General features: G+C 58.0%; 1 protein-coding gene across 1 annotated transcript; it reads left to right on the top strand.

Annotated features, from left to right (window-relative positions):
- Positions 1 to 303: 303 nt before the first annotated feature.
- Positions 304 to 24,839, top strand: RHBDF2 (rhomboid 5 homolog 2). Its single transcript, XM_069872446.1, has 19 exons — positions 304 to 367; positions 11,528 to 11,654; positions 13,823 to 13,972; positions 14,065 to 14,189; positions 15,359 to 15,551; positions 15,622 to 15,834; positions 16,449 to 16,577; positions 16,929 to 17,062; positions 17,267 to 17,479; positions 17,648 to 17,759; positions 18,941 to 19,015; positions 19,409 to 19,570; positions 19,714 to 19,814; positions 20,308 to 20,371; positions 20,517 to 20,611; positions 20,833 to 20,908; positions 21,358 to 21,458; positions 21,703 to 21,856; positions 22,434 to 24,839. Exons 3-19 carry the CDS (start codon positions 13,847 to 13,849, stop codon positions 22,851 to 22,853), a joined length of 2,493 nt encoding a protein of 830 aa, XP_069728547.1. The 5' UTR covers positions 304 to 367; positions 11,528 to 11,654; positions 13,823 to 13,846; the 3' UTR covers positions 22,854 to 24,839.
- The last annotated feature ends 1,327 nt before the right edge of the window (positions 24,840 to 26,166 follow it).

Below are 26,166 nucleotides of genomic sequence, written 5' to 3'. Positions count from 1 at the left end.
TGTGAAGCCACGCCCACTCCAGCCAGGCCACGCCCCCTTATTGACCACGCCCCATAGTAGTCATCCTTGCCTTCCCGCGCTCTGTGAAGCCACGCCCCCAGTGCGAGACCACGCCCCCTCCTAGACCACGCCCCCAAAGAGACCGTGACCCCCTAGGCCACGCCCCTTGCTGAAGCCACGCCCCCAACACTAGACCACGCCCCCATCGTGCCCTGTCTCTGCAGCCCCGCCCCGTCAAGCCACGCCCCCTTCCTCGTGCGAGGCCCCGCCCCTTCCGTAGGCCCCGCCCCTTCCTTAGGCCCCGCCCCCGCCCCGCCCGGGCCAGGTGGAGGCGCCGCGGTGCCGGCGGGACGGGGCCCGGGGCCGGGTGAGTGGGGCTGGGGGCGGGGGTCCCGGGGTCCCGCACCCGCTCTCCTCGGTACCGCCCGCTAACGAACGGGTGCGTTGTGCCCGGCTGCGTCCCCGCCAGCTCCCTCCTCCGCCCCGCGGGCCGGTCCCGCCGCTGCCCCCGGGGCTCCTCGCCGGGGCTGGGGGCGGTGCGGGTCCTGCTCGCCTTCTCCCTGTGGCCGCGTCCTGTCTTGCCGCGTGCTCCGGGTCTCCGCTTCTCGTCCCGGTTCCCCACACTTCTTCCTTGTCCGGGTCCCCCCCCACCTTGTCCCTTGTCCCTCTTCCCTCCCGTCCTTGTTCCTCTTCCTCCCTCTCCTTCTCCTTATTCCCCCGCCTTGTCCCTTGTCCCTGTTCCCCCCCTCCTTGTCCCTTGTCCCTGTTCCCCCCCTCCTTGTCCCTTGTCCCTGTTCCCCCCCTCCTTGTCCCGGTGTGTCCCCCCCCTTCTCCCTTGTCCCGGTGTGTCCCCCCACTTCTCCCTTGTCCCAGTGTCCCCCCCCTTCTCCCTTGTCCCGGTGTGTCCCCCCTCCTTCTCCCTTGTCCTCGTGTCCCTCCCCCTTCTCCCTTGTCCCGGTGTGTCCCCCCACTCCTTCTCCCTTGTCCCTGTGCCCCCCCCCCCCCCGCCTTCTCCTGGTGTCCCCACCCTTCTCTCTTGTCCCAGTGTGTGTCCATCCCCCCTTCTTCTCCCTTGTCCCGGTTCCCCCCCTTGCTCTATTCCCCCCTGGCCTGGGCTCCAGCCGTGCCCCAGGTCCCTGGGCAGCCCAGAGCGATGGCAGGGACACCCCCCACCCTCCTCTTCCTCCTCTTCATCGCAGGGGGAAGTGGGTGCACGCCTTGGGCAGGAAAGCCCTAACCTACTTTCTGGATCCGATAAAAGCCAGGAAGGCGTGTGGTTTTGGTTTTGTTTGGGGGGGGGCGTTGTTCCCCTTCCCAGGTGAGCGGGGCTGGCAGTGCCTTTCGGAAGCGGCAGCAGGCTCGATGCCCCGCGTGAGGGCAGGCGAGGGTGCCCAGGTCCCTGCTCTGCCCCTCAGCATCGTCCTCCTGTGCCACTTGGACTCTGTTTGTGTTGCTGGTTTGAGGTTTGGTGTGAAGGCTCTCGCACGCGCTGCCGAAGTGAGGAGTGTCGCCACCAGCCCTTTGCAAACAAACAAAACCCTCAAGAGCAGAAGGATCCGGTCATCCCGCATCCCTGCGTGCATCCCGCGGGGAGCAGAGGGATGCCGGGTGTGGTTGTCGTAGCCAGTTGGGTTTCTGCTGTTGGTCCTCAGTGGTTTTGGGGCAGGGGGCGAGTCTGGGCTTGACGCTGGTCTTCTCCTGCCTTGCTGCCAGGCCAGCAGGACCAGGCAGAAGTCATCCCTCCAGGCTTGCCTGCAGCTGGATTCAGTGTCCACCGTGGTCCGAGGTCTCCTCTGGAGACCCCCCAGCTCTCAGCTGCCCTTGTCCACACTCCACAGGGGGAAGGGGACCTGAAAGTCTGCCTTGTCGCCACTGGGTCCATGCAGCAAGAGGAAGTGTCTGCCCTGGGATGTTGTCCTGCCTGCGTGTGCTGGGGTCCTGGATGGTCACGCCTGGGGATTTCCAGGGTGAACTCATTGCGTCGCCCTGGGCTTTGCAGCACATCAGCTCAGCTGGAGGGCTCGGGAGTACAGCCCACCAACATCCCCTGGCTGTCCCGAGCAGGGACTCCTGGCTCAGCTCACCCCATCATGCCCTCCGAGCAAGCATCCTTTGGATCCAACCTGTTTTCCAAGTGGAAAACCTTCCACAGCTTGCAAACATCCCACCTCTGAAATGAGCTGGAGGGTTGAGCTGCAGCCGTGCCCCGCCTCTACCCCAGGAGCAGTGGGCTCTGCACCAAGGCTGGTTCACATGTGGCTTTCTGACCTCCCCAGCTGCTCTGCCTGGACTCTGCCATGCTGAGCTGCTTCGCAATTAATGGGGCGACCAACACTCATTGCCGTTTGTTCGTTTGGAAGGTGGCTTCTACCTGGTTTGCTCCTGTTTGCAGGTGACCAAAGGCAGCCTCAGTAGCCTCCCCGCTTCCTCCGGTCCGGGGTTCTTTGGTACCACTGCAGCTGCACTGGAAACCACACCTGGAGGTGCTGCAAGCCCTGGGACAAGAAAGGGTGAACCACAGCAGGGGAGCGGGTTTTGACACCCAAAGAGCTGCCCTGGTACAAATTCTGCAAAACAGGGCTGACCCTGGTGTTGCTCTCAAGTGCATGTGTGAGCTCTCGATGTGTTTTGTGCATGCCGGGAGAGCAGTGCTGCTGGAGCGTGTCCGCGGGTGCCGGCAGGAGGAACAATAGATGGCGGGTGCTGGGAGAGCAGCTCAGAGGCTGGGGATGTGGGCACAGAGGGGTGAATGTGGTGGAGAAGGGGGCTGGCTAGATGCTCTCTCCTTGGGGGAGCTGTATTCCTCGGGATGTGCTGGGGGATTCATGTGGTGTTCGCATTGTTTGGCTGGGCTGAAAGATGAGCACGTGGCTCTCCTGGTTATGGATCTTTTTGCCTTTGATGCTGCTCCTGTTTAACTCTTATAGTGAAGCTGAGGCTTCCCCCTGAAAATCCTTGTTCCTTCCCTTGTTGGTCTTGATCCAGAAACAACCCTGAGGATGAGCTTGGGGTCAAAATGCTGCTCGTTGCCACGGAAAAGGAGGACAGGGAAAGGAGAACTGGCTGGCAGGGCATTTGCAGGGTGTCCTGAAGCATCCGTGGCCCTGTTCTGTGCTCTGCAGGGAGCCAGCTTGTCTTTCTCCCACTGTCTCTTGCCTCTTGTGTAGGCAGCCCTGCTGGGAAGCTGCCCAGGTTAGCACAGGGTTCCCAAGATGTTTCCTCCTTTTCCATGGGGACTGGAAGCCCCGCAGAGACCTGAGCCCAGAGGAATGAGTGTGGGCTTGGTGCTGGCAGGGGCTGTGCACCAGAGGAGTTAATTATTGAGGGCTGAAAACTGACTACTTGATAAGTATCAGAAGAGATCATAAACTCATCTTCTCTTGAAGAGCTTTTCATGTCATGACTGCTGGTCCCCGCTGGCTGCTAGACTGGGAGACATCTGGTAATGTGGTGAGTCCCTAGTGGGGAAGGGCACAGTCCCTTTTAATTATGAGGATCCAGGAGTTGTGGTTGGTTGGGAGCATGCAACGCTTTGGGTTATGATCATTTCCCAGCCTCCGGGTGAGCGCTGAAAGCTGGGCTTGTGAGTGTAAAAGAAACCCTTGGCGCTGGTAGCCTTTTCCTCATTTAATCACTGTTTCTTAAAAAGAGAACAAAAAGCAATTGGTTGGTGGCTGCTGTCTTAACAAGGGATAGACCCAGGGAGGATGCCTTGGGGAAGGAGCTTGTGCCGAGTGGCCCCAGGAACAACCCGACCCTCTGCCTGGCCACCATGCAGGACCCCTGTGTCCCCTCGTCCCTGGGGACCTGCGCCGCGAGAGCTGGCATCCCAGGGTGCAGGATGCGTTAGCTCAGGGCAAGAGCAGCCCCTGGATATTTGTCTTGGGAGGGCAGGGGAGCAGCCTACCCGGCTTGTGGAAATGGAACATTTATGGGTTTGCATGTGAGGGCTTCCCTCACCCCCCAAATAACTTCAACCTGGGGGTATTTATTGAAGTCCTTACGAGCTGCCTGTTGAGTGGACCAGCTCCCTGCCTGTCGGGGCAGTGGAGGGGGGGAAGGCAGGGAGCCTTCTTGCATCGGGGTGCTGCAGTTCCCCCAACTGTGAAATGCCACAAATGAGTCAGAGTGAAGGTCTTTGTGAAACTCGCCGCTTATCGCCTCGAGGGGAGTTTGAGCAGCCAGCAGTGCAGGACTCGTTGCTGTGGCCATACCCCAAGAGCAGGGGGCGTGGGTGCAAACCCACTTGCTTGATGCCTGCAGTGCTGGAGGCAGCAACAGGGCGCGGAGCAGGGAGGGAGCGAAGGCTGCAATGCTCCCCAGCCTTTTCCAAAGCTGCACCTGTTGGATGGGAGGAAGAAATGAGCCAGTGTGTAAGGGACACAGTCTCTGTGCTGGGCATCCAGCCCTGCAGTGACCCGTTTGGCTGGGTAGCACGTGGCCGGTCACTCCTTGGTGGAATGCTCCTGCTCTCCACTCCCATCCTGGGGGCTGCTGCATGCCCAGCCATCCCACCCATCCATAGGTGTCTTTTTGGGGTGCTGCAGCTCCCAGGATTATAGTCCCCTCATTCCAGTAGTCTGAGGATGGTGGGGCTTTATTGACCTTTATTAATTCATAGAATCATAGAATCACCAGGTTGGAATAGACCCACCAGATCATTGAGTCCAACCATTCCCATCAATCACTAAACCATGTCCCTCAGCGCCTCGTCCACCCGTCCCTTAAACCCCTCCAGGGAAGGTGACTCAACCCCCTCCCTGGGCAGCCTCTGCCAGTGCCCAATGACCCTTTCCATGAAAATTTTTTTCCTAATGTTCAGCCTAAACCTCCCCTGGTGGAGCTTGAGGCCATTCCCTCTCGTCCTGTCCCCTGTCACCTGGGAGAAGAGCCCAGCTCCCTCCTCTCCACAACCTCCTCTCAGGTAGTTGCAGAGAGCAATGAGGTCTCCCCTCAGCCTCCTCTTCTCCAGGCTAATCACCCCCAGCTCTCTCAGCCGCTCCTCATAAGGCCTGTTCTCCAGCCCCCTCACCAGCTTTGTTGCTCTTCTCTGGACTCGCTCCAGAGCCTCAACATCCTTCTTGTGGTGAGGGGCCCAGAACTGAACACAGGATTCGAGGAGTGGTCTCACCAGTGCCGAGTCCAGAGGGAGAAGAACCTCCCTGGACCGGCTGGTCACGCCGTTTCTGATCCAAGCCAAGATGCCCTTGGCCTTCTTGGCTACCTGTGGTATTTGTCTGATCTTAAAGCAGGGGAGATGTGTCCAGTGCCCCTTGAGGTGCCCCATGTGCCGATGCCACCCTCCTGCACCTCAGGGCTGCCACCAGCCTCGCAGCGCTGTCTTTGCTCCCCATGCATCATGTGGCAGCTTGTGAGGGGGATTTGGCATAGTTATCCCTGTAATTCGCCAGCCTGCAGGAATTCCAGGGCAGAGCTGGGAGCGACCTGTTACGTGTCAGCCTGAAGGCCGAATGCTGCAGTTGCGGGCAGCCGGGGCAAATCCCCAACGCTTGGTGTTGGCATGTCCTGCCCTTTCCTTGGCTCCTCAACAGCGTCAGAGCCTTGCTGAGACCGGCACCGTGCTGCCAGCACAGGGCTTTTCCACCCGTGATGCTGGAACTGGGGCTAAGTTGGCTTATGCATGTGGTGGCTTAGCCCAGTCTGAGCACTTCTGGGAAGGGCATGGAGACAGCTCCTTAAAAATTAGCATCTCAAGCCCTTGCAGTGAGCTGTGATGCTTCCCTGAGGTGGGATGATGGTGAGGGAGACCCCACCAGCAGCTCTTGGCAGCCAAGTGGCTGCAAAGTGTGTTGCTGGCACAGGTCCACGGCGATGCTGTGGTGGGGGGAGAGCATCACGCAATTCCCGTAGGCAGCAGTGAGTGTAGAATCCCCCATGCTCGGCTTCCACTGTGTTGGATAGGGATGAGCTGTTCCTGGTCAGACTTTTCCTCTGTGAGGGGCAGACCTGGGTGCTTCTGGCCTCATGACACTCAGGAGCAAAGAGAAGGAGGCTGAAGAGCAGCCCACGTTTGGCTGCTGATGGTTGGGAGGATGGGGCAGTGGGCAGGGAGCACCCTTCCCGGGTTGCACCAGGGCTGGGGTAACGTAGAGGCTTTAGGGGAGTTAACTTCTGATTTTACTACCCTCCAGGGATATGGGTCCTTTGCAGGGGCAGCTGGAGGGCAGCAAAATCAGAAGTTAACTCCCCAAAAGCCTCTACACTACCCCAGCCTGGAGAAGAGGAGGCTGAGGGGAGACCTTGTTGCTCTCTCCAACTACCTGAAAGGAGGTTGTGGAGAGGAGGGAGCTGGGCCCTTCTCCCTAGTGACAGGGGACAGGACGAGAGGGAATGGCCTCAAGCTCCACCAGGGGAGGTTCAGGCTGAACATTAGGAAAAAATTTTCACAGAAAGGGTCACTGGGCACTGGCAGAGGCTGCCCAGGGAGGGGGTTGATTCACCTTCCCTGGAGGTGTTTAAGGGATGGATGGATGAGGTGCTGAGGGACATGGTTTAGTGTTTGATAGGAATGGTTGGGCTCGATGATGCTGTGGGTCTATTCCAACCTGGTGATTCTATGATTCTATGAAAATGGGGCATCTGAGGGGCAGTCACCTGCCTGCTGCCAGCAGAGATCCCACTGTCATCCGTGGCACAAAGAGATGATGCTGCTGGCCCCAGAGGGAGGTCGAAGGCAGCTGCTGGTGTCCACTCAGGCGTCCACCTGGGCCTCTCCCTTTGCATGAGCTCTGGATTGGCTGCATTGAGATAAGGAGCCTGTTCCCAGAGATAGAGAGCTTTAGCTGAGGAGGATCGTCTTGCTGCCAGCCTGGGATGAGCTGAATTTGTGCTCAGGGCTGAGCACCACCTCCCTCTGCTGCATCCCACCCGTGTGGGGGTGCCCAGAGCTCACAGTGAGGGCATCCTTTACAAATATGGGGTGCTTCTCCCAGCCTGGTGCTACTCTGGGTGGCTCGGTGCTCTGTAAAACAGGCAGCAGAGGACTGAGGAAGTCTGTGAGTCCAGCCTGAGCCTTTGCGCCAAGAGTTGCTGTCAAAATGAGTGTTTTGCAGAAGAACTGGAGGAAGAAATGTCATCACCCCCATCCCCGTCATCCTCTTGCACCAAGAATTCCTTCGAAGAGGGAAATGAGAATGAACTCAGTAATGATCCGTGGCATGGGCATCACAGGCAGATGGCTTGCAGGGAGGCTGTTCACCCTTTTCCTTGGGGGAATAATGACCTGGGCCCCCTCAGACCCTTCCAGAAGGTGCAGCCGGAGTGGGAGCACTCAGAGCATCATGCCCATGCTTTCTGTGTTTAAGCCAAGCAAACGAGGAATTGGAGTAGCTCTGAATAATTACTCAGCTTTTAGATAAAACCAAGTTAAATCAATCCTGGTAGCCTGGGGAATGCGTTCAGTGCCTAGAAAAGAGCGTTCCTTGGATCTGGAGAGTGCTACAACCCTGCCTGAAGTGCTGCCGGGAAGCAGCCGACCCTTCCATGCTTTCAGTGGTGGAGCCACCCCTGCTTCCCTCACTACCAGCTGAAACTTTTGCCCTTTGCCCTTCTTGAAGCCATTGGGGTGACTCAAAGCCTCCATGTGCACGTCTTCTGCTCAGCCTGGACTCCTGCATGGGGAAAGGGCTGGTGGTTCCCCTGTGCAGCCACAGCCCTTCCAGCAGCACCCACTTTTCCCTCTCCATGAAGGTACCCGTGGCATCACTCAAGATGAGGCGATGCCACACGCGCTCCGAACAATCCAGCACTTGCAGCAGGGAAACCCAGCACGGAGCGGCTTGTGCAGTGGTGTGAGCAGCCACGCACCCTCCCAGCCCTGGGTTCTTTTCCCTGCAGGCAGGCAGGGCTCTGCCCGCTGCGCCTTTATCAGCTGCATCCAGCACAGCCCCCCTGGCTGGTTCGCTCTATCTCCCCAGTCGCTTTGCTTCCTTCCAGGGCGTGCCGGGCGCTCCGAGCTCGCCTGGGCTGAACAAACCCGCTGCGGTTGCCCAATGTCCTACCAGACGTAGAAAATGGGAGAGGATTTCCTAATGGCAGTGTGGGTGAGGTGCGTGCCGGCTGCTTGCACACCCCAGGGACTGGCTGGGCTCTTGCCTATTGCGCATCCGTACCCCTTTGTGCCACCCTAGCTGTGCTGGAGGGAGGCATTAAAGTTCCTTCGGTATGGGTGCCAACCGTGTAGCTCAGCAGTGCAGGGCAGGAAAGAGCATCTTAAAATACCCCCTTAAAATACCCCTTGATGTTTAAGCTTAAAAATGCATCGGTCCTCTCAAGACTCAGAGTGAAACCTTGCGTCTTGCAGGGCTGGCACACGTGGGGAAAAGATGGAGTTGCTTTTTCTGTGGTGTAAGGGGAGTGAAACAATCAGCCTGGTGTGGTGGTGCCAGGGTGTGAAATGACTGTGGTGGGGTCTGTGCTGTAGGCAGGGACACCAAGTGGCTTAGGGACAGGATGGTTCCTGCAGTGATGCCGTAAAGTGTATTTTGTCCTTTAAAAAAAAAGCCTGAATACTGAAAGAACAAAAAATAAGCGAATGTTGAGAGGAGGAAGGCAGCAGATGGAGCTTGGCTGCTCCTTGACTTGCGGGTTTGGTGCTCCCTGAGTCTCCCTGTTTGAGTGGATCCATGAGGGACTAAGACACACTGGGTCCAGGCTTCCTGAGAAGAGAGAAAAGTATTAAGATATTTAGTTTCCCACTCCAGAAGTGTTTTTCCTCATTTTTTTTCATTAGTACCTTTTCATTTCAAGGGCTGTTTCTCTTGAGGTGCTTTTGTCAGATCTGAAACTTGAGATGGGAAAATGATAAAAAGCTTTTGGAAAGGAGGCAGAAGCAGGGGAAGGTGCTGGGTGGCTGCTCAGGGTCCTCTGCTCGGGTGGGAGTTTGTGAGGGCTTGCTGCTTTGGAGAGATCGGACCAATTGACTTTCTATCCAGGGCTCTTAATAACCAGGAGCACCTTTTAACGAGGCTCCAGCCTTGAGAGAGGTCTTTAACGCGCTTGTGAATCATTTATGTGCAGCCGTCAGCGCGCTCTGCCTAATGGACTCCTGGGTGCGAGTGTCGGCAGTGGCTGTGGGGTGCTTTGGGGGCTCCTGGCATCGCTGACCTCTTTCTCACCCCCTTACAGAGAGATGGAGAGGGAAGCGGGGGCTCATTGTGCTCAGGGTGACGGCTGCTTGGGTCCTGTCCCCAGCCCCACGCCTTCAGGTGGCCGAGAGCTGCTGTGTCCTCCCTGCTTAACTGCACCAGCCTGATGCGCTTTTATTCCAGCACCAATAACGTTGCTGACCCTGATGGGCTCAGGGAGAGCAGTCCTGACCCTTCTCTGAGCCGCTCTGTGCCCACCCTGGGCTGCACACAACCCCCTCCGACCAGGGCTGCTCTGCAGGGTTGTGTCCGGTGTCTTATATGACGGTTGTGCTCGGTTGTCTCCAGCTGAGCTCTGCAGGTTGTTGCTGCACTGATGGTCCCTTTGCGTTGCTTGAAGCATCCTGGTGTGTCCCATAGTGACGCCTTGTATGAACTACATCACTTCTTCCATCTCTTTCTTTCTTGGGCGTGCTTCCTTGGGTCAGCGTCTCATGATTCACCCTGGGGCTGGGAGCCAGCCCTGGTTGCCCTCCCTGCCCCTCGTCTGGCTAAAGACGAAAACCTCGCCCCAGTTGCTCACCAGTGCCTCACACGCTCCTGCCCTCTTTGGAGGGGATGAGGGCTTCACCTGCTTGCTGCTGGGGCAAGGGCAGTGTCCCTCACTGCTGGATGGTGGGCTTTGGTGAGCTTCAGTGAGCACAGCAGCTTTGAGAGGGAAGATGGTAATGGTGGGGGATCTCCTCTTATCAACCAGACCAGGTTACCCCTGTCCACTCCCCCATCCATTTAGCGCTCCCCTGCAGGTGATGCAATGTCCCCAGTGCATTTTCCTCTCTTCCTGGAGGTCTTTTCCAGCCTGAAGTGATGCTGTGCTGTCCTGGGACCCCTCCTCCGGCTGCAAACACAGCTTCTACCAAGCTTGGGGTGTGTTCATGGGTGCTGAGTCCCATGACCGTCACTCCCCCTCTGCTGTCACCACCGCCAAGACGTTCACACAGCTGTCACCCCCAGGGCCAGCTCAGCGCGTCGCCTCTCACTTCCCTTTCCTGTCCCCAGGGCAGAGCTACGTGTCCATCCCAAGCACCGGGGGACCCACAGCCACCGGTGCCGGGAGGCGCTGGGCTGTGCCCTGTGGATGGGGCTGCCAGGCAGAGCGCGATGCTCCTGGTGACACAGCTTTCCGTCCTGGGGCCAGGAGGGAGCTTGTTGTGGGTTTGCTCTGGATGGAGGCGCCAGCTCGCCTGTTCTTACACTGAGCGTGCTGGGCGAGAGCGGTGCCAGTGCCAGAGGGGTTTGGTGCCAGCGCCAAGCGTGTGGAGAGCTTGATAGCGTCTTCCCAGCACCATCTCTGGGGAATTTCTCTGGCTGGCACAGGTTAGAACTTCTTGCAGGTCAGGATCTGTGCTTGGAGGAAGGCTGCTGCCTCCAACCTCCGTGGCCCAGAGGACTTGAGCCCTGGGGGGCTGCTCCCCTCCTCCCTCCTCTCTCGATGCCAAATATTGCGTTAATGCACAGAGCCGTGAAACTGCTCTGGCCGCATTGCATGACCAGGACGGCAGGTGCCCGCGAGGTTGTGCCAGCTCCCGCGGGAGATGTTTCACCTCGCCTGAGGCTCGGGGAGGCCAGTCTGTCCCTCCAGCTGCGCTGCAGGGGCACCCAGCGTGGAATGGGACCAGGCTTTGAAACGTGCTGCAATCCTGCTTTGCCAGGACACGCGGAGGTCCTTGCCAAGGGCAGCCTGGGGTGTGATGGGAGCAATTAAGGATGTGATTTGGGGCCAGAGGAGTACGAGCAGGGCAATGCAAGACACCGTGTCCTATTGCAACTCTGAACGGTGCAGTTTGCCTCTGATTTCTGTGCTCCTGGCTGTCTCTGCTCCCACCGCTGAGAGCCGTTTCCCAGGGTAGGAAAGGACGAGGGCATTCTCAGGGCTCTTTCCCACCCTGGCGTGTGCCCATCCCCGGCTCTCTGGAGCAGCTGGCATCTCAAGCTCATTCCTGGCTGCCCAGGGAGGAAAACAAACAGCGTCACCAGTGGGACGGAAAGTTTTGCTTGCTGGGGCTGGACTGCCTGGCTGGCGTTCTCCCAGCTTAGCAGCTATTAAATACCTTGACGAGGCATTTGTGTTCCGTGCCTGCTCTTTGTGGGTGTCTCGCTTCCTGAGAGCTTTGCCTGGCAGCAGTGGGTGAAAACTCGTTGCTTGCCACGGAGCAAGGGGCATCACTGTGAACAGTGGCTTTTCCTCCTCTTGTCACCCTGTGCCAGCAGCTGGTCCGTGTCCCTGCTGTCCCGCTGCTGGCAGCCCTGTCCCCAGGGCCAGGGGAGCATTGAGTTCGGCTCTCCTTCTGCCCACGATGCTCCTGTAGCTTTCTACTTTCCTTCACTTGGCTCCTCATTGCAGCATCTCTCCCCACCAGGTGACACAGAAGGCGTTTGGCCATGCTCCGGGGCTCCTGTGCGTGAAGGACAGAGAAGGAGGAGGAAGGTCCCTGCGGGTGTTTACCATCAAGACACACAGTGCAGGATCCCTGTCACTCTTATGAGGTAGGGAAGCCATCGTGGGGACCAGCACTGGCTGAGCCCCCAGGAAAAATTTGAGGGTTGGTTGCTCCCAGCTTTGGTATTTAATGGCAACAAGGGCCGAGGCAGCAGCTGAGCTGCTGGCAGCACCCAAGGTGCTCCTCTGGGGAGGAGGCAGGCAGCGTGCTGGGATGCTGCTGGCGGTCACAGACGCTGCCTCCAGCAACATCTCACCTGGTCCCAGTGGCGTTTGCGTGATGGCTGCCTTGTGTCTTCCCGTCTGGATCCCCACTGCCCACTGATCTATTGCCAAGGCTGGAGAGGAGCAGGGTTGATTTGGGAACAAGGGTCCTGCCCCGCTGCCAGTGATGAAGGGATCTTAGTGAAGCTACTGCTTGGGTTGCATCTGATGTACCCTGTGGTACGTGTCTGCAGCATCTCGCCCTGTCCCTGCCTTGCTGTTCCCCATTTTCAGCTGCGCAGGGGCAGGCAGGTGCAGCTGGGTGGCCACTGGCCCAGGAGCCAGCGGAGGGCAGCCGTGCTCTCAAGTGCCACCGGCTCCAGGCTCCACTGTCCCCAGGGAGCTGGTCCTGGACTCTTGCATCCCCAGGGAACTGGTCCTAGGGGGACCCCGTGCTCTTAAAAGCCAGGCTTTGCTTGCAGCAGGGTCTGAGCAGGGGGTCACACTTGGTACTTGGAGTGCTGGGGAAGCTATGAAAGTGCCTCCTGCTTGGGCACATGCTGCCAAGGGAGCTCTTTTGCAGAGAGGAGCAGGGGGCAGTCTCAATTGCCCAGTGAGCTGCTTGAGCACCCTTACCCGACGAGAGCAGAGCAGGGCAGGAGTTTGTACAGCTGGGCTGGTCGTTGGGGCTGGAGTTTTGCAGTCAGTGGCGCTGCTGGGCTCTGAGCTCCAACTGGGTGGTGGTGGGTGGCAGCGATGGACCCCCAGCAGGACAGCTGGTCCCAGCCATGTGCTGTCCCCCTCTGGTGGAGAGAGCCAGCTCCCATCTCCCCCTGGGAGCAGATCCCATGCGGGTGCTGGTCCTCATGGCTGGCCTGCGACAGGGCTCAGAGGTGCAGGCAGGTGGCACCATCCTCACAGCCCTGGCTGTGCCTGGCAGGATGAGGGATGCTCACAAGACCAGTGTGAGTCCCCTGGGCACCGACACGTGGCCGGGATGCCAAGAGGCTGGACAGGACCGTGCCTCCCTTTGAATACCTTCCTAGCCCCTAATAGGATCTAGGACTCGCTCCCTTGCACTCGGATGGAATTACCTTTCCTGCGAGGTCCTGCCTGTTGAGCTGGGCTGTACAGACCCTTGGGAGGGCATCGCTTGAGGAATTAACCACCCCTTGGCCATTAAGCCATCTTCTCCTTGCACGTGTTGTCAAGGAGGGTATAGTTTCCTAGCTTGGTGTGCACACGTGCTGGAGGGGAGCATCCCGCAGCTCCCTCCCACGGGGCACCCAGCACGTGGCGGGTCCTGGCCCCGTGGCAGGAGCTGCCACAGGATGCATCAGCCCCTCTCGCTGCGGCAGGAGCCATCCTCCTCCTTGGGGCTGTGGTGCAGCTGGGGATGTGAGGAATTCACTGACAACAGAGTATTTTCTGGCTGTGTGTGTCCCCTGCCTGGCTGTGTCCCCTCCTCTCTCACTGCTCAGCCCCGTATAGGCAAGGTGAGCTCTTTGCAAGCTGCCTGATTGCCCCTCAGCTCCCTCTCTGCACTGAACAGTGGGAGCTGGTCCCCCCATAGCCAAGAGCGGTGGCTTCGTGCCACAGGCCTGGTTGGGGCTTGCAGGGGACCCCCTAACTTTTCCCATGCAGGTCAGGTGTGTCCCAGTGGGACAGGGAGTGCAAACCGCATGTCCTGCAAGCACATGATGGGGATGCTCTAACCCTCTTGCTCCTCCATCCTTTGCTCTGCTCCCAGCAGTTATGGGTGGGATCAGTGATACTGGGAGCAACTGGGAGATGGAACCCACTATCCACCCAAACCTGGGGAACGTGGTGTGGGTGTCAAGGACACTGCGACTTGGCTGATGACAACGAGGTCAGCAACATAGAGGCTGAGGGCTGGTGAGATCCCACTGGTGAAACCCCATCTCCTTCTGGGAGCCAGCCTCTCTGCATGTGCAAGCTCCTTTTCGAGGGGTATTTCTTCTCATCTCACTGCCTCCTTGCACACTCCTAGCCTGTTGACTGCCGACAGCCCAAGATGTCAGCGGGCGACAAGAACGGGGGCAGCCGCTCCAGCAGCAGCCGCCTGCAGAGCAAGAAGCCTCCCAACCTCTCCATCATCATCCCCCCCCGAGAGGTGGAGGAGGATGGTGGCAGCAAGGAGGTAAGTGATGGGGAGCTGTGTTCATCCCACGCTGGGCCTACGGGGACTCCCTGTATGCCATCCTGTCCCTAATGCCCTGCTCTGCCCTCTAGCCCTCCAAGGTCCCCATCTACCGAAAGAGCAAGAGCCTACAGGAGCCCCGTTCCAAGGGAGGGGATGGCTCAGAACATCGACCTGGCTTACGCCGACAGACTTCTCTGTCCCAGAGCATCCGCAAGTGAGGGCTGGGGAGTGGTGGGATGAGGGCAGAGCAGTGTCCAGCAGCAGCTGGGTCACCAGAGGGGTGACTGGTCGCCATTGGGGTGTTGTGGCTGTGGTTACTGGCAGAGGACTTGGGATGGGGATGGAGAATTGGATGGTAATGCTTCAGAGGGGTCTTGCAGCTCTGCTTTGCCTCACTGGTGTCTGCCTGGGGATAATCCCACAGCAGGATTGTTTAGTGTTAATGCATACTGCTGGTTTGCACCTTGGGGAAACTTCTTTATCCCATTTATGTAGGACCTTCAAAAGCACCTTGAGCTGGACATCTGTAGCCCAGAGCTGATACCCTCTGTCCCATGCAAGGTGCAAGTCTCAATGGAGTTACCTCTCCAGAGAGACCCGAAGGACACTGACCCCTCTGCAGCATCCCTTGCCCTTCCTCTTCCCCAGGTGGCCAAGAAGGCCAATGGCATCTTGGCTTGGATCAGAAACGGCATGACCAGCAGGTCCAGGGAGGTTCTTCTCCCTCTGTACTCGGCACTGGTGAGGCCGCTCCTCGAATCCTGGGGTCAGTTCTGGGCCCCTCACCACAAGAAGGATATTGAGGCTCTGGAGCGAGTCCAGAGAAGAGCAAGGAAGCTGGTGAGGGGGCTGGAGAACAGGCCTTATGAGGAGCGGCTGAGAGAGCTGGGGGTGTTTAGCCTGGAGAAGAGGAGGCTGAGGGGAGACCTCATAAGGAGGTTGTGGAGAGGAGGGAGCTGGGCTCTTCTCCCAAGTGACAGGGGACAGGACGAGAGGGAATGGCCTCAAGCTCCACCAGGGGAGGTTTAAGCTGGACATTAGGAAAAAAATTATCACGGAAAGGGTGATTGGGCACTGGCAGAGGCTGCCCAGGGAGGTGGTTGATCCACCTTCCCTGGAGGTGTTTAAGGGACGGGTGGATGAGGTGCTGAGGGACATGGTTTAGTGTTTGATAAGAATAGTTGGACTCGATGATGCTGTGGGTCTCTTCCAACCTGGTGATTCTATGATTCTATGATCTTCATCTGGGTCAAAAGTGCCCTGCTGTGGGCTGAACTGAGGCACCTCGACCCAAATCTCTTGCCAGAGGGGATGCCTGGAGGTGACAGCGGTACCTGGGGTGGGGGACCAGCTGGGTGACGAGCATGCCCATTGTGTGTCCAGGGGCACAGCGCAATGGTTTGGCGTCAGCGGCGACTGGGAGGGGAAGCGGCAGCAGTGGCAACGCAAGAGCTTGCAGCACTGCAGCATAAGATACGGCAAGCTGAAGCCTGCCTACCGTGACATGGAGCTGCCCAGCCAGGAGGTGCCTTCCTTCCAAGGCACCGAGTCACCCAAGCCTGCCAAGATGCCTAAGGTAGGGCTCGGGGAGCAGGGTCCGGCTCCCAGCCTTGCGCTCCCAGCTCTAACACTTCTCCCTCTTCCAGATCGTGGACCCGCTGGCCAGGGGCCGTCCCTTTCGCCATCCTGAGGAGGTTGACCGTCCCCACACACCCCACCACGTCCTGCCCCCGGTCACCCCTGGCGTTGTCTCCTTGGCATCCTTCAACAGCATCCGCTCCAGCTACAACCGCCTGCCACGCAGGAAGAGGGTGTCCGTCGCCCACATGAGCTTCAAGGCAGCCGCCGCACTTCTCCGCGTAAGTTTTGAGGAGCTGGGAGGATTGTCTTCTTCCTGACTTTCAGCTCTTTCCCTTGCCCATCATCTTTGCTTCTTGCCTTTTTGCCTCGTACAGAGGTCACTGGCTCGCTAGGGCAGGTTTGAGAGGAAGGGTGTTTTTATTTTAACTTGAGCTCTGCTTAAAAAGAGAAGTTTTGGTGAAAACTGAACCACTGAAGTGGAAGTACCTTGCGTGGAATCCCTAGAAAAAAGCAGTTTCTGCGTTTCACTTTTGAGGAGTCAGGAGACACCCTCGGCTGCAGGGGAAGCTTCTCCAGCAGCTTTCTAGCTCCTGGAGAGCCCTGAGCAAGTCGCAGGGTTGGGTCTGTGGGACTGAAACCAAACAGGGGATTCAAGTGTTCGCTTCCCGTGCTGGCTGTCACAATCATGGTCCAGTGCTGGCTCTCAGGAGCTAAAGGCAGCATCTACTGCCAGCTCCTGCTGCAGGCCCTTCCCACAGAGGGGGAAAAGGCAACCGCTTGGGATTCAACCCTTGCCATTCACCTTTAAAGAGGGAAATAACCAGAAACTCTTAGTGCCGCAAAACCTGGGGGTTTTCTGGTTGCTTACCCTCATTTGCTTCCCCTGCCAAAGGGACGTTCTGCCCTGGAGCCACTGGCTCCCAAGCAGAGAAGCAACAAAAGGAGCTTTGTGTACCCCAGCTTCATGGATGAAGATATTGTGGATGCTGCCGATACCCTGGACTCATCCTTCTTCAGTAAGGCAAGTTCCACACTGACTGCCAGAGTGGGGATGGGGGTCCTGGTGCTGCTGGTGGGGGCTGGACGTGGAGCAGGGCTGTGATGGGGACTCCCGTGTCGGTGCTTCGCTCTGCCTTAGGAGCAGGGGCCTCATTGACCATCGTGCCCATTACCCTGGTCTCGGGGATGCTCCTTGAGGCGGCAGGGAGTGATGCTGCCCTTATGGGCACATTTCACATGCTGTGATGTGCGGGTAGTGGGATGTCAGTAGGGGTCTCCCCCTCCGCAGGCTCCAGAGCCAGGTGGAGCCAGGCAGAGGGAGGTTTCTCACCCATCACACACGTCCAAGAACATATCTCTGTCCTCTTTGCAGATGGACATGCCCGATGAGACGTACTCCATGGCTGATGATGTCTTTGAGTCACCACCTCTATCGGCCACGTATTTACGCATGCACCCGGTGGGGGAGGATGCCAGGACATCTCCCGAGGTGGAGCAGCCCACTCCGTGAGTACCAGCCCTCAGCGGGAGCTGCCCCCGAGGCTCCTAGCATGCTCCTGGGAGGGTGAAACCCAAGAGGTGACCCTAACCCTCATCCAGGGGAGTCCTCTGGCCTGCCCCAGCTCTGGGATGCAGTTGTGGGGTTGCACATCGGGGCCAGCTGAGGAATCCCCTTTCAGCAAGCGTGATGGGTTTCTTCTCTCTCTGCAGGGCGGAGGGTGTCCAGCTCACTGCGACCTCTTCCGGTGCCTGCCCGGCTCCCCAGCGAGGCAGGCGCATCACTTCCAAAGTGAAACACTTTGCTTTCGACCGCAAGAAACGCTACTACGGGCTGGGGGTGGTGGGGAAATGGCTGAACAGGACGTACCGCCGCAGCCTGAGCAGCATCGTGCAGTCACAGCTGGAGATCACGGACAGCCACCGGTGAGGGGGCACCAGCGGGACGGGGACAGGCATGGTGCTCCTTGGGGCTCCCCAGTTGTAATTCAGATGTGTGTCCTCAATATTTGAGGATCAAGGCTTGGGGCGCTGTGGTGTCCCTGTGCCCAGCCATCCTTGAGCTGCTCTAGCGTTGGGTCCTTTCCTCCACAGGCCATATTTCACGTACTGGATCACCTTTGTCCACATCCTCATCACCTTGCTGGTCATCGGCACCTACGGCATCGCCCCCATCGGCTTTGCCCAGCACGTGACGACAGAGTTAGTAAGTTTAACAGCTCCTGGCTGGGGCCGTCCCCTCCTGGCTCTCTGGTGACATGTCTGGCTATGAAATGGCCACCTGCCAGCTGCCAAGGAATCATCGCTGGGGTCTGGGGGGCCTTCAACACCTTAGTGGGGTGGGGGGACTCCTCCCTCTGGTGTTAATTCTGGGAACCTGAGCTGGCTGTGTTGTTCCCCCAGCAGCCAGGCTGGAGAGGAGAGCAGGCATGCATCTTCCGGGGGGTGCTGATTTATGAGAAGCTCAACATGGGCCAGCAATGCACGCTCGCAGCCCATAAAGCCAACAATATCCTGGGCTGCATCAAAAGCAGCGTGGCCAGTAGGTCGAGGAAGCGGATTCTGCCTCTCTGTTCCTCTCTTGTGAGACCTCATCTGGGGTATTGTGTCCCGTTCTGGAATCCTCAACATAGAAGGAGACAGAACTGTTGGAACGCGTGCAGAGGAGGCTACGAGGATGACCTAAGGGCTGGAGCACCTCCTGTACGAGGACAGGCTGAGAGGGTTGGAGTTGTTGAGCCTGGAGAAGGCTCCAAGGAGACTTTATAGCAACCTTCCAGTACCTGAAGAGAGCGACAAGAAAGCTGGGGAGGGACTTTTTACGAAGCCGTGGATTGATAGGACTAGGGGGAATGGCTTTAAATTGGAGAGGGGCAGATTTAAATTAGACATAAGGAGGAAATTCTTCATAGTGAGGGCAGGGAGGCCCTGGCCCAGGTTACCCAGGGAAGTGGTGGCTGCCCCATCCCTGGAGGTGTTCAAGGCCAGGTTGGATGGGGTTTGGGCAGCCTGATCCAGTGAGAGGTGTCCCTGCACATGGCAGGGGGATTGGAACTCTATGATCTTTAAGGTCCCTTCCAACTCAAATCATTCTGTGATTCTGTGCTGTCGTGCTTCCTGCTTGGACTTGGGAGTATTTTGGGGTGCTGCTGGCTCCTGCTGAGGACTCAGGGCAGAGGGTCTGCATGTGCTGAATGAGCAGTGGCGTGTTAACAGCAGCGTGTGTGCTGCCAGCAGAGCCGCTCTCCCTCCCACATTGCTGGTGGGACCCAGCAGCCCTTCCCCTTGGGATAAGGGGCTGCTCCGCCTGCCGTGAGCAGAGGGAGAGGGGACTGTACCCCACTGCCCATCCCCTCGGCAGGAGCTGACCCTGGCCTGGCTCTGCAGGTGCTGAGGAACAAGGGCGTCTACGAGAGCGTCAAGTACATCCAGCAGGAAAACTTCTGGATTGGACCTAGCTCGGTAAGGGCTCTGCGGGACCATCACTGCCTGAGGCTCTGCCTTCTGCCGGCCTCTGCTCCCCCTGTCCTGAGCCAGCAGGGCCCAGTGGGATGTGTGCTCATCCCTGCGCAGAGAAAGCTCAACCCCTTGTCCCAACCTGATGCCCTGGGCCCTGCTGACAGGTCCAAGCCTGGGCTGGGGTCTCAGTGCCACTTCCCAGATTTGCAGCATCGTAGTGGAGTGGTCAGGAGAGACCCTGTCCCCTTCCCACCCACCTTCCCTGCACTGGCGTAACGGAGAGTCAGGGCTACCTGTGGGGACCCCCTGCCCCTCCTGAGCTCCCTGGGGGCAGCTGGAGGGAGGGGAGGTGCAGTGGGGCACAGAACATCCCCTGCACTGTCATCTCCCTTCCAGATCGACCTGATCCACCTGGGAGCCAAGTTCTCGCCCTGCATCCGGAAGGATCGGCAGGTGGAGCGGCTCATCCAGCGCGAGCGGGACCGGGAGCGCGGCTCTGGCTGCTGCGTCCAGAACGACAACTCGGGCTGCATCCAGACCCTGCCGCAGGACTGCTCGGTGCGTGCTGCTGTCGTGGGCCCTGAGAAGTGCTGGGGAGCGGGGAGAAACCAGCTCCACCCTGCACGGCACCAGGGCAGGATGCATGCAGGGTTAGAGCGGTGTGTTTGCTGCCTCATCCTCGGTCTCTCCATCCTCCCCAGGAGACACTGGCAACGTTCATCAAGTGGCCGGGCACCAACGCACCAGCCCTGGCCTCGGGTGAGAAGCGGGAGTCGGGAGCCGTGTGCCACCAGGACCCCAGGTACGAGTGATGGGTGAGGAGAGGCGAGGTGGTCAGCTGGCTGTGTGTGGGGCTGCATTTCCAGTTTGGATGCCTTGAATCCTCATCTTGGGGGCTGGGGGCTCTTACGCACCAAAGGAGAGCAGTAAGGAAGTGAGAATCAGTGGGGAAACTGAGGCAGGGTCTGCCCTGACCGCAGGCAGCGATGGGTGATGCTGTAGTGCTGGCCCCTGCCTGCTCTTTGTCTGCCCTGCTCTGCCAGGGTGAGCTGGCATGGGGGATGCTGCAAGGGGGCATCGGCGGGGTTGTCTGAAAGATGTGAGTGCCCTGGGCTTCACCTTCATGTGGAAGGTGCTGCTGTGGGTGTCGTAGGACACCAGGGTGCAGGATCTCTGCCAGGTCGGGGGAAGGGGCAGGTCCTGGGACTGTCTGCACGGGAGGTGGGTCTGGCCTGGGGAGAGGGATGTGCCGAGGGAGACCTGTCCTGACCCCCCCCCCAACCTCCTCCTGCCAGGACGTGTGAGGAACCAGCATCCAACCCACCCCACGTGTGGCCAGATGACATCACCAAGTGGCCGGTAAGAGCCCAGTGGCCCAGGGAGCTGGGTGGCACCGCGGTGGCAGCCCCCGGGGGAGGCACAGAGGGCAGAGAGCCGGGCAGGGGGCTGCAGGGAGAGCCTGGGGCCGGACCCTGACCGCGACTCATCTCCCTCCTGCTTCTAGATCTGCACCTATGAGACCAAAACCAACCACACGGGCTTTGCCCACCTGGATTGCCAGATCAAGGGACGGCCTTGCTGCATCGGCACCAAGGGCAGGTGGGTCACTGCGATGGGGGAACCTGGCCTGGGCTCCGCTCCCCACTGGTGCCACAGCAGTGTCTGGAGCTGTTCTAGGGGGAGAGGGAGGTTACAGAGCCTCGGTGGGATGGAGAGCGTGCTGACAGCGGGACCAGCTGGTGGGAGCGGAGCTGGGGGTGCTCAAGGGAATGAGGAGTGAGCCCTGCCCTGAGCGAGCCCGCTGTCTGCCTTCTGCCCAGCTGTGAGATCACGACGCGGGAGTACTGCGAGTTCATGCACGGCTACTTCCATGAGGAGGCAACGCTCTGCTCGCAGGTGAGCGCGGCCAGAGACATGAGATGTGATGCTGGCAGCCGGGTCAGGCATTGCTGTGCTGATGCCAAGGGGAATCCTAGGACATGGTTGGGATGGGTGTGAGCGGGGTGAAGAGCGGCCCAGCTATCGGCTGGATTCCTGCGGCTGCTGCTTTGGGGCAGGAGGAAACCAGGGCTTGAGCCAGCCTCACGCAAGCAGCACTGGGATCCTTGGGAAAGGCACATCCCGAGCAGGAAAACAGCCCTTCAGCACCTCCTGGGACACTGCGGATGCTCGGTTGCTCCCTTCGCAGCACCTGGGCAGAGCAGGTGCCCCATGCCACCCTGGGCCCAGCTCTGCACTCACACATGGCATCGCTGGCCATGCATCCCTGGGACCCATTCTCGGCTCCCTGCAGCTCTGGGGTGTGGGCCCAGCCCCTGACATCCTCCAACCCCCCGCCTTTGCAGGTGCACTGCCTGGACGAGGTGTGCGGCCTCCTGCCCTTCCTCAACCCGGAGGTTCCTGACCAGTTCTACCGCCTGTGGCTGTCCCTGTTCCTGCACGCCGGGTGAGCCGCAGCCCCTGCGCTCCCAGGGGATGGGGGTGGGCTTGGACTGGCGTATCCATTGGGAAGATCTGCGATCCCCGATGGGTTGGGAGAGAAGAGGGGAGGACATTCCCAGAGTAAGCAACACATGCCATGGGAGGAGGGTGTTCTGAAAGACATCGTGTGCCCCCCAGGCAGCAGGTGGGAGGGCTGGGCAGGGGCTCAGGCAGGGCAGGGGTCCCTAACACAAGGTCTCTCCCCACAGCATCATCCACTGCCTGGTGTCAGTGACTTTCCAGATGACGGTGCTGAGGGACCTGGAGAAGCTGGCAGGCTGGCATCGCATCTCCATCATTTTCATCCTCAGTGGCATCACAGGCAATCTGGCCAGTGCCATCTTCCTTCCGTACCGGGCAGAGGTGAGGGCTGGGGACTCTCTACCCACATCACTCTGAACCCAGTGAGCTCCCCAAGGGACCACGGGACCCCTCTGCCACCCCTAGCTTGAGGTTTGGGGTGGGAGCTGCAGCACAGCGCTGTCAGCCCCAACAGGTAGCAGGGGGCTGTGTCTCCCACATGTGAGGTTTGCATGTGCTGCGCGTGTCACGTGTCGCTGCGTGTGTCACGTGTCACCACGTGTCAGTGTGTGTGGGGTCCCCAGGTGCGCAGATGGCTAATCTGCTGGCAGCAAAACCCTGCTGGGCTTTAAAGGAGATCACGCCAAGCGCCCTAATCCTGGGGGCGCGTCAGGATGGGGCCAGGGGGGCTGTGGCTGGGAGAGGGCGATGCTGCCTGGCTGCTGAGTCACCAAAAGTGCCAGCTCTGCCAAAACAGTGCCAGCACGCTCCCCTCCTCTTCCTCACGTGCCAGGGCTCCCGTCCCTGAACCCTGCACTGGTGCGAGCGCTGCAGGAGCCAAATACACTTTACAAGGGGAGGGGATCATCCCTCGGGTGACATGCACAGGGTCCAGCCATGACTTCCCCCATCCCTGCAGGTGGGCCCTGCTGGGTCCCAGTTCGGCTTGCTGGCCTGCCTCTTCGTGGAGCTCTTCCAGAGCTGGCAAGTGCTGGAGAAACCCTGGAAAGCCTTCCTCAACCTCTTCGGCATCGTCCTCTTCCTCTTCATCTGTGGCCTCTTGCCATGGATTGACAACATCGCTCACCTCTTCGGCTTCCTCAGTGGCCTCCTCCTCTCCTTCGCCTTCCTGCCCTACATCACCTTCGGCACGGTGGACAAATACCGCAAGCGAGCCATGATCATTGTCTCCTTGCTGGTCTTTGTGGGGCTTTTTGCCTCACTGGTGATCTGGCTCTACGTTTACCCTGTGAACTGGCGCTGGGTGGAGTATCTCACTTGCTTGCCCTTCACCAACAAGTTCTGTGAGAAGTACGAGCTGGATCAGGTCCTGCACTGACCCCGCCAGCAGGGATGAAGCTGGCAGAGGCACCAGTGGTGATTCTTTCCATGGGGTGGGTCTTCACCAGCCTGCAGGAGACGGAGGCTGCTCTGGGATGGGGCTGACCCCGGACACAGCTTTATCCTTGGGGCTGGTGGGTTTGGACTCACCCCTGTTAAACGATGGGATGTGGAGGGGAGTCAGGCTGGAGCCACTGTGCCTCGCACCCCCCTGGGGCTGCCTCTTGGTGCTGCAAAGCCACAAGTGTTTTGGGGACCAACCCAGAACCCCAACTGCTGCCTGCGTGGGAAAAGGGCTGAGAGAAGCATGGTTTTGGTGCATCCATGGCTAGGCTGGGCTCCCAGCCCTGGGTTGAAGCTGTCGAAGTCTCCTGCCTGTGCCCTGTCCCACCTCAGTGCCCCCGGGTGCTGCAGCTCATACTGTGAATACAACCCCATTTTTTTGCAAGGGCTCTTTTTTTTATCTGAGGCTCTTTGGCCTGAGAGTTTCCCCAGCTTTGGGCTCCTCGGAGCTTCTGCTGTGGCTCCAGGGTGTTTAGAGCTGAGCTTCAAAGGTATTTTTCAGTCCCGCTCTTGCATTTGATGCCTCCCTCCAAGGCCATGGAAGGCAGCTTGTGCTCCCTAACACGGGCTCCTTGCTGAATGGAGAGGCAGGACTTGGGGCAGGGGAGTTTCTGTGAAATTCTCTTTTTGGAAGTGGAAAAGCAGCATGTGCCACCTTTATAGCCATGTGCTGGGAGGCAGACAGAGAGAAAAAGGTCCTGGGGTGTTTGTGTAGCTGCTCCTGAAGCCCATGGACCCCTTGGGAAGCTGTTGATGCTCCCACCTTTTCACTGCTGCCTTAAGTCCCTGCTGTTACCCCTTTCCCTTTTTCAAAGTGCAGACTCCCAGGTAACTCTCCCCACCTCAAACAGTGCGGGACAGAGGGAGAAGTGCAGGACAAGAGGGGCAGTCACCATCCCTGTCCAAGGCTGCACCTCCCCACTTGCCCCCAGCCCTGGGCTCCTGCTCCCCAGCATCTCCTCCTTCCTCCCACCGGCCTCGACATGAAGGCAGGTCCTTCCTGGGGTCCGGGTGACCCAACTGGGCTGGTTTGGACCTGGGCTGGTGCCGAACTGTCTTGCCCCTGGTTTTTATCACTTTGGCAGCTGTTGGTCTGAGTCCTGTTCAGTAAATTTCCCAGCCGGGACATCCCGGGATGAGTATTCAAGGGCAGGGAGCTCGGCTCCCTCTGTCCACAACCACTTTCCAGGTGAGTCCAGGAGGTCGGTGTCCATGTTGACACACTAGGGCCTGACATGGCCCGACATTTGAAAAATTGAGTATTTAAGAGAGCAAAGAAGAAAGGAAAAAGAGTCTGAAAGAATCAGAAAGAAGGAAGAAGAGGAACTGGCTGCAGAGAGAAAGACAGACAGCATGTCAGCGATTGAAAAATGGAATGAAAAAAAGGAAGAATATATAAAACAGAAGAAAGCAGAAAAAGTCCTGGAGAGAAGAAGGCAAGAAATACAACAGGCAAAGATGGAAGAAAGAGATAAAAAGGCTACAGAGGAATACGAAAGATGGCTGGTATTTTTTTTTCATTTTGCAAAACCCAAAATGATTAATACAGTAATGAGTGTGAACACTTTTGTATTGTAATACTAACTTTTTTTCATGCTGTGGTGAGGTAGGACGGATGATGGCAGCATTACATAGCTAGTCCCCCAAAATTCTTAAGCAAAATTATAAAGCATGGTAAAATATACATGGGAAATATATTCTTCCTACCTATTGGTCACACAGTTTTGAATTTCATAGTTAGTCTTCGTTTTTGACATTCCACGTCAAAAGCAATCATCTCTGAGGTGCCAACTCACCACAGCACAAAACCTGCAAAAGTCAAACAGCATCACCAGCTGCAGTAGTGAGTGCATATACGTTCAAGGAAGCATTTAAAGTGGAGACTTGTATACCTTAAAATTCATAAAAGCACTTGTAATGAGATTTGAGATTATTTCCATTTACTAGTAAGGGTGGAACTCTGATGCTCCTAATTATATTTTTCCTACAACAGTGTACTTCAGTAACATTTTGATAGGAATGGTTGGACTCGATGATCCAGTGGGTCTCTTCCAACCTGGTTATTCTATGATTCTATGATTCTATGGCTAAGCAAAGCTTGGCCACGAACATCGAATCAGTCACTATGTTGAGATGTTCCATTGGGAACAGTCCGCATGCTAATACTACGGCTGTGGCTTCTAGCTGCTGGACTGAAAGCGCACAATCGGTCATTTTAATGCAGTGCCATTCTCCTTCCGATTGCCATACTGCTGCCGCAGTTGAGGTTGCTGAGGATGCATCTGTGAAGATGGTTGGTCCTTGTTGGGGCCGGTCCATGATTTTCCGTGGAAGGTCGATGTCGACAATTGCCAGCATTTGAGTCCAGGGGGGCTTTGTAGCATACTGGACTTCTCTGCCGAATCCGACAAGGGCTATGGCCAGATACTCTGACATTGCCACCGATTGCGTTGGGAGCTCTTTGCGGAAAGGTAAGTATATCCTGGCGGGTTCGATGCCTTAGGTGTCTTAGGGCGAGTTTTCTGCCTTTCATGCTTTACACAAATTGTGTAAAGCTCTCACTTTCATTTTGTTTTATTGTGGACCATGGTGACGGTTTGGCAATAACTCTAGAGGCTGCGTGAATGGCTTCTCTGGCCGCACGGGTTGTCGCCATGACTTCATGGGCCCGCAGGCCCTGGGCTTGTGCCTGAGGGGTGATCATCGCTGGGTCTGTTCCCATGAGCCGCTGCAGGCTGGAGCCGTGCAGGGGGTGATCTGCCCCAGCTGCTTGGGCCAGTTGCTTCACACAATTGTCCTCCCATCCTTGTTTAAAAACAATCATCCCTGCCCCGTCAAAGATTAATCTACAAGTTTGTTTTATATCAAACGGGAGCATGTCGTCTCCCCTGAAAACACTGTCTGTGAGGGTGGAGACCACGGCAGAATTAAGCCCTTTGTCCGCAATTGCTTTAACAATCGCTTGTGTCCTGAGGGTTCATTGGCGAGTGGACCCTCTGTCCCCGTCCGTCACCCGGACCGGGAAGGCCAGCGTGGCCCATGGGGCCCAACCGGCACACGCTAGCTTTATTTTCCTCCAATCCGTGAGAGGGATTTGTCTCCCTCTCGGCTTTTCTTTAATTTGAATGGGGATATTTTGGCTTTTAACTCTATCCGCCCCCATTTCCTTCTCCTCTGAGCTCGAGTCGGTTGTGAACCACCCGCCCCGACTAGCGTCTGAGCCGCAGTCGGAACTCGACTGACCGGCC

Source organism: Phaenicophaeus curvirostris, chromosome 19 (assembly GCF_032191515.1).
Source record: "Phaenicophaeus curvirostris isolate KB17595 chromosome 19, BPBGC_Pcur_1.0, whole genome shotgun sequence".
Taxonomy (NCBI): Eukaryota; Metazoa; Chordata; class Aves; order Cuculiformes; family Cuculidae; genus Phaenicophaeus; species Phaenicophaeus curvirostris.
This window is presented reverse-complemented; position numbering and strand designations above follow the sequence as displayed.

Coding starts and splice junctions, on each gene's coding strand:
- RHBDF2 (XM_069872446.1), top strand. CDS start 13,847: ATGTCAGCGGGCGACAAGAACGGGGGCAGCCGCTCCAGCAGCAGCCGC. Junction 15,552..15,621: donor AGCCTGCCAAGATGCCTAAG/GTAGGGCTCGGG, acceptor TCCCTCTTCCAG/ATCGTGGACCCGCTGGCCAG. Junction 16,578..16,928: donor ACTCATCCTTCTTCAGTAAG/GCAAGTTCCACA, acceptor TCCTCTTTGCAG/ATGGACATGCCCGATGAGAC.